The 7,734-nt window shown below is 30.4% G+C and overlaps 1 protein-coding gene across 1 annotated transcript in view; it reads left to right on the top strand.

Moving 5' to 3' along the window:
• LOC106690599 (apolipoprotein D) overlaps window positions 1-7,503 on the top strand; it is a 17,107-nt gene extending 9,604 nt beyond the window's left edge. The window contains exons 3-5 of the mRNA XM_014436083.2: window positions 5,371-5,590; window positions 6,801-6,952; window positions 7,163-7,503. Coding sequence (XP_014291569.1) covers window positions 5,371-5,590; window positions 6,801-6,952; window positions 7,163-7,414 — 624 coding nt within the window. The 3' untranslated portion in view covers window positions 7,415-7,503. The remainder of the gene's footprint in view (window positions 1-5,370; window positions 5,591-6,800; window positions 6,953-7,162) is intronic.
• The last annotated feature ends 231 nt before the right edge of the window (window positions 7,504-7,734 follow it).

Here is a 7,734-nt window from a genome sequence, read left to right as displayed (position 1 = left end):
TTTGACTTTATAAAATGAATTAATTATTTTTATAAAGAGTTTTGGGTTATTATTTATAATTTCTGTTAGTGGGTGTTCATAATTTTAAAAGATTCTCTTTTTTCTGTTTTTAATTAATTATAATTTCATAACTTCTTTTTATTTTTTAAATTACTTAGAAAAACTTCTTTCTGATGATTTGACGTCAAACTATACAAAATATATATTCTCTGTTTGCAGTTTAATTTTCTGAGTTGTGTTAATTGTATACGTAGGTTTCGTGGACAAGACCTACTTACACTGGTTTTCGTTTTGGTAAGAGAAGATAGATAGATAGATGGTTGGAGGAAGATAGTAGAAAAAACTATTTAAAAAAAAACTATATTATAAAAAAATCTAATTCATATGTTCAAATATCTTCTTCTAATATTTTTGGGTTCATTATCATCCGTTTAATGTTATGCTACATAACTGCTAAACTATGGCATGCACAAGAGTGTGGATGGGATGTTAGGATTGGATGATACAGGTTGGCCTGAATTTGTGGCTGTCTCATCGAATGTCGGTTTGTGAACACAAATCAGATGGCTTCAGGAAACGTTCTAGTATTTCAGAGCAGTAGATCAAAGGCAATAAATATCCCACTCGAGTCAAACGTCTTCCATTTTGTTTCTCTGGGACTCAAAGTGTGTAGATCCTGGATAAGTATTTTGTTTGGTTTTACAGAAGGTGACAAACGTGTTTTTAGGTTTCCATAAAATTATTGTTAGTCTTTATAATATTATTTTAAAAGTTTTATGCACTTGTATCTTCAATTTGTCTACAGAACATTAAGTAGCCTATTAGCCAAAATAGTTTGTCAAAGTATAAAAAGTGTATCAGATGTAACTTATATTGCGCTCTTATGATTAATTTAATTTGATGAGTAAAGAAATGACCTATGCACTTATGAAAAAACGTGATCTATCTGGCTAACTCACTGGTCACTGACGTCATCAATGAGTATTTTTACCTCTTTGGTGATGCAGTCTTGGTTTAAAAATGATAAAAAGATTATTATTTGTTCTTAGGAACTTTGAACATTTTATCGCGAAACCTATTCTTTTGTGGGCCAGGAATAAAAAAATTGACAATTGATAAACTTTAGTATTTTTTATTTTTATAATTTAAATATATTTCAAATTGAATAGAAACATATTTTTCGAGTATCTTGTTGGAGAAACTCGTGAATTCTTCAATTTTTTTTTATATCGGATTAATGAAATAACTGCTTTGTAAAAAGTCGACCTCCATTTATATTATTTCTCTCGAAATGCTTACTCATGCCCACGCTTTTTGTAGCGAATAATTAAACATTGCAAGCATGATTTCACCATTCATCCCGTAACCGATCGAGTAAGGAAGGAAATTATAGAGCAAGGATAGGACCTGTTCGCCTTGGGCTCTCATCCAGGCAGCCTACGTATAGGCACCATGTTGTTAGCAAGCTTGGTGATGATGGAAGAATTCATAAGCTATTTTGTGGAATCTGTTTCCCGTTTCATAATGTAAACTAATAGCATTAATTCACAAATAAAAGTATACAAAATACAAGATAAAAATTGTAATTCTGTTTGTTTCATGATGGGTACGACTATTATAGTTGAGAAGTATATTTGAGAATTGTACAAGCTTGTGAAAGTGGATAGAGGATATAGGATATACAAGGATATAGCATCAGTTTGTACTTAATTATGTAATATGGTAAGATAACAATTAGTTTGTAATAATTATTTTTTACTCTGTTATAAATAATTTTTATTGAGATATAATTAGTTTTGAGAAAGTGACTCTCACTTGGGGCACCCTTGGCTCAGGCTTGCGGCACCCCATGGTGCCTCGTCATCCACTTTGGGATCCACAGATGTAGGATAAACAAGGGACGCTAGGAAGGGTAGTGTCTCTTCTTGGCGTAACACGAAGTTATATGCGCATTTTCTGATGATCCTGAAAACAAATCGTATTGAACAGTTCATATCGAAAGATTTGCTTCGAGTTTACCCGAGAGTCCACCGCCCTCTAGATAGCCATAGTCAAAGTGGATTGTGTGGTAATACATGAACATTGTTGAGTAGGAGTTGACATTTAATTCGTAACGAATCCACTTAATAAATCAAGACATTCCCACTCAATAATCAATTGGCAGCCTACAGAATAAATAACCCGCCCTAATTGGAGTTCGTAATGGTGCTGAACCAAATACTTAAACATGAACTTAATTCGACTGTTACAATGTACTACTTTTCGAAAAGCTATTTTTAGAAATCTTATCACAATATTTTTTAGCGTCTTCCAAACGTTTTCGATCAAATTTGAAGATATGAGTTATTCCATGTTTTTTTAAGCCAATAAGAACTTAGTTTTGAACGAAGGAGTTGCTCGCGGGAAAAGAGTTATTTTATTTTTTTTTTTACGGTTTTCCACGTCTTTTCTCAATGTTTCTTCCTTTTCCGATTTCTATTAGTGTATTTTTTGCGTTCAATCATCTTATAAAAACAAACCAAATGCTGACACCATACTTCAAATATAAGTCAAAACACATTTTTATGAAACAGATGAAGTAAAACCTTTTTTTATTTTATTGCAAAAAGTAACAACATACCTGAATTATATTTTGTTATTATTACTAGCCCAAAAAAGGAAACAAATTGCATAAATATCAATATATGATAACCTAACGCATATATTTAAAAATGTATCAAATATTTTGATTTCGGTGGAAATATATTCAACCGGCTTATTTTCGGATAAAATTTTATTTTATTTGTTAGCTTTGATAAAGACGTCCTGGCAGTTTAATCATAGAAATACACCCGCCAGAACTGAGATGTTGCCATTTATACCCAGGCAACTCATCTTAGTACAAGAGCCCAAGAGGGGAAAAAAGGCAGTTATCTCACCCCAATTTTTGATTACTTTGATGAAAACTATGTATAATTAATAGTCAAAATTGATGAGTCTGCCAAGTATGGGTTAGGGGAATAAAAAATGGAGCTGTTTGAAAGCGATAAAAATATTTAATTTCTCATTCGGAGCTCTATCTATCTTAAAAAGTAGGAACAACACAAGAAAACCTAAGAGAACGTCATTTAAAGATGAGCAAATTTGCTAAAATATGAGCCCTAATAGAGTTATTTACGTTTAATAGTTTTCGAGATATAGCTTTTTAAAAAGCAACATTTCATAAAAATGTTGTATGGGACGTACTTAAAGATCGGTAGTTAGTGAATTTATATTGAAAAATCTATATCTCCGAAACCATTTGACGTACAGATGTCTATTAGCACTCAAATTAAAGATAGTTTAATGAGCTATAAAGTAGTTTATCTTCGTAGGAGTAATAGTTTTCATGAACTTTGCTAATCTAAATTGATTTATAGATGTCACATGTGAATATCATAACAACTACTACCTCTACGAAGATAAGTGTCATAAACTACTTTATAGTAAGTTAAATTTCCTTTATTTTGAGTGTCGGCAGACATATGTGCGTCTTATGGATCTAGAGATATATTTTTTCAAAAATCCAACATTTTATACGAACAACTAAAAATTAACATTTTGTGAATTTATTTTGTCAAATATCATAAAAACTACTAGTCCCACAAAGATGAACATTATTAACTATTTTTTAGTAAATTTAACTAGCTTTAATTTGAGCGCTGGCAGACATCTGTACGTCAAATGGTTTCTGAAATGAAGTTTTTCATAAATCAAACTTATTGTCTGAACAAGTATAAATCAATTTATTTTAGCATATATCATGAAAACTACTACTCCTGCGACGATAAACGTCATAAACTACTTCATAGCCCATTAAACTAGCTTTAATTTGAGTGCTAATAGACATCTATACGTCTCATTGTTCCTGAGATATAGTTTTCTTAAAATAAATTAACTAACTACTAATCTTTCAGTAGATTTTTAAGAAATTTTGCTTTTTAAAAAGCTGTATCTCGAGAACTATTGGACGTAAATAGCTCTTTTAGGGCTAATATTTTAGCAAATTTACTCTTCTTTAAATAATGTGCTCTTAGGTTTTCTAGTGTTGTTGGTAGTTTTTAAGATATAGAGCACCGAATGAAAAATTAGTGTTTTTTAAGGTTTTGAAACAGCCGCCATTTTTTATTCCCCCTACCTATACTTGGCAGACTCGTCAATTTGGACTATTAATTGTACATAGTTTTCATTAAAGTAATAAAAAATTGGGGTGAGATAACTGCCTTTTTTTCTTCCCGGCTCTTGTACTATCTTGTCATCAAATACGGACAATACTACTGGTGTGGCCTTAGTCTTAAGTCCGTTGTGGTTACCTTTACTGCATAGGTATCACTTGTTTACTAATTTATATAATTAATACGAATTAATACTAATTTATATTTTAATCATTAAGAAACTACAAATACAAATGTTTTAATGAGGCGCCTTCCGATATTCTTTATTTATTTATCGATAACCTGTTAAATATCTTTTGTATTCTCTCAATGTCCTTCCTTCATCAGTAATTCAGGGGTCAGTTTTACTATCTTATATCGACCAATGAGAAGATTATGTCAACTGAGTGTAGATCAGGAAGTCAACAACAGTTATCATTTCCTTTAATGGAAAGCAAGGATAAATGGATAATACTAGAAAAGAATAAACAAATCCATTAAATCAGAGGCTCTGACGCATGATAGGAAAGAAATAACGTTTTAAGTTTACTTTTGGACTACACTGGCCTATAAAAATAAAGACTATTATTTATTTTAATAATAAATAACAAATTAATTAATTTCACATACAGTTTTGATTTTTTTTATATTCCTTTTGGTTGCCACTTGATACTGGCAAATCCAATGTATCGACCACCATGTTTCAAAACAACCATCCTTAAATCAATATTGGGTCTCTAATAGTTCGAAATTGTTAACTACACTTTTTCAGTAATATGGAACAGTTTCATATTACTAAACTTATTGGGGTTGTGAATGTTCATGCTTAATATTGTTTAGTTTTCATAATGTCTTAGTAGAAGTGCAGGATATCCTAATATTGTACACTTATATCAAAATAAAGTATAATTTATTAGCAAAATGGGTGGAGAATTAAAGTTGGAGAGAAATATTTTAATTAGAGATTACTTCGTCTTATTCAGAAGTCCAAGATCTCTACATAAATGTTACATCATAGTTCATTATAAACCTGTAAATTTTCTTCAAATCCAGATATCTTTAGGACTAAATTTTTATCTGATAATTAATTTTTCAATTAAAGAAATGTTTTCTATAAGGTATTCTTCTAAATATTATTAAAATTATCAGGTTATTTTATACAATGCATGTTTTTACCTGGCTAATTATCTTTTGGCAGTTCTTGGGAGTATGGTATGCCATCCAGAAGACTTCCACTGGCAGCCGATGCTTGACTTACAACTTCACCCTTGGGGAAGAACCAGGTGAATACAACTTGGAGCAAGTGTCTGAACATCCAGTACTAGGAGTAGCATCAGTTGACAATAAATACCATTATACGGGGCATTTGAAGGCAAATTCTGATGTTCCAGCCAAAATGACAGTGAAGTTTCCTTTAAGTAAGTGTAATGCTAATTGAAAAAAAATTATAATATTATTATTTCATTCTATTTTACTCACATATATCAGTTAATAATGATGATTATTCCTAACATGTGTTATTTGGTTGTTAATGTTTTAATGTTTAGAGTTTTCAAATTTTTGTACTAAAGTATCAAGTAAATTTTTCACCTCTTGAGCAGACAATTAATATTATTGTCAATATCAGGGTGCAATAATATTTTGGGTAAACCCACACTAGACAATATTATTGCCCAATAAAATTCTTCTAAAAGAATGAAGGGAAGCAATTAGTGTGGCTTTTATACTAGCTATGTATTCAAAAAATGAGTAAAAGATGCACACATGTTAGAATGGTCATGAAAATTTGCTAAATCATCCAACATTAATTGAGCCCAGTGACTTTCAAAAACTTTCTTTCACTAGATGTTATATTATTTAATGACCTCTGGAAAATAGTGATACCTGAAATTCCAAATCATAAAAGTATCACAATGCGAGATGCTATTCCTCCTTCTCAGCGTTTATCAATAACACTATGTTACATGAAGTGAATATATTGCACTATAGTGTCCCTTTATGAAGCAATATAAATTAAAATTAAAATTTTTGTTAGTGATACAATATGTTTCAGTTTTTCAATATGATATATTATCCAATATATGTACAATATTGTATAATATTGTATAAGTGCCGCTTATTATCCAAAATTAAATGGGAATGAGCAATAATAAGTAAAAAAAGCCTTCTATAATTTAAGTTCTGATGCTCAAATAGCTAAAATAGTCATTTCCTCTCCATATTATTCTGTGTAAACTAAATGATCATCACTAATACCAGGTTATCTTTTCATTGAGGTTTCATTTAACACTATAGCATTTACAGGTCTAATATTGTTTACATTGTTTATAGTTTTCGTTTGGAATTCCATTTTTCTCGTTGATTTCAATTTGTAAATTTTATTGCATTAATAACAATACACAATTCATCTTCATATCCTTATTGATTGGATTTCTTTATATGGTCATATATTTTACTTATTGTTAAATTACTCAAAATCAAGTGTTGATCTCAAAGATGTCTTGAGTTTTCCATAAATATATTTTCCATTATAGTGCCATTTAGATTATTTAAAAATTAACCAGTATCATTTGTTTGTTGGCATGGGTATAATGGGTATAATAATAACAATGGGTATAATTGTTACAGGTGTTGCTGGAACATCAAGTTTCACAGTGTTCATGACAGATTATGATACTTATGCTGGCATTTACACTTGCCAAAAACTGCCTGCAGCTAACAGAAGGTCAGCTACTATTCTTTCTAGGACCAAGACACTGGACAAAATGGTGATTGATAAGGTGAGAATCAGTCATATGTTTAAATTATATAAAAAGGATTTCTTATTCAGTTGGTAATTTTTTTTTTGTAATTGTACATTATTATTACCTTATGACATGGGATCAAACTACAAAAAATTATAGAAATATTTTCATTTAAAATATCTATATTACTTAAAGTATAAAAAACTTTGGTTTATTTTTCAAACTATTTATGTTCTTATTTTACAGATCCGTTCCCGCCTGTCTAACTTCGGTGTTAACCCATATGACCTCAGCATCATCGATCATGCTAAATGCCCAGCAGAGACCAACCTTAATTTCAACATCGACAAGGAAACCTTCTCCCCACAGAGTATTGCTGGTGTTGTCAGAAAAGCAGGCGAGAAGTTAGGAGATGGTGTGGAATATGCTGCTGAGGGAGTGGGAAAAGTTTACAACCATATTAAGAAAGATGGTGAAGAAGAAGATGGAATGCCATAAAAGTCTGATTAATTATTCCAAAGATAAATGACTGCCTCATTTTAGTTGTTAAGTGGCTTATTTATAAATAAAACTTTTTTTTATAATAATTGTCTTTAAATATCCCTTTTTACTTAATATTCAACAATCTGTTTGACTTATACCTTACGTGCATCTTTTTGTTTTGATTTCTTTTATTGATTTCATTATAGTTTTCAAAATAATCATTTGTTAAATTAGGACTACTTTTTTTCTATACACTTTCATTTAGTGCTGGTTAGTAATGTGACAGGTACTTTGAACATTAATGGGCTGTTTAAATAAATCTTATTCTACCCACA

Source organism: Halyomorpha halys, unplaced genomic scaffold (assembly GCF_000696795.3).
Source record: "Halyomorpha halys isolate HHAL.00 unplaced genomic scaffold, Hhal_1.1 Scaffold1766.1, whole genome shotgun sequence".
Taxonomy (NCBI): Eukaryota; Metazoa; Arthropoda; class Insecta; order Hemiptera; family Pentatomidae; genus Halyomorpha; species Halyomorpha halys.
The sequence above is the reverse complement of the archived record's forward strand: the minus strand, read 5'-3'. Positions and strand labels throughout refer to the sequence as shown.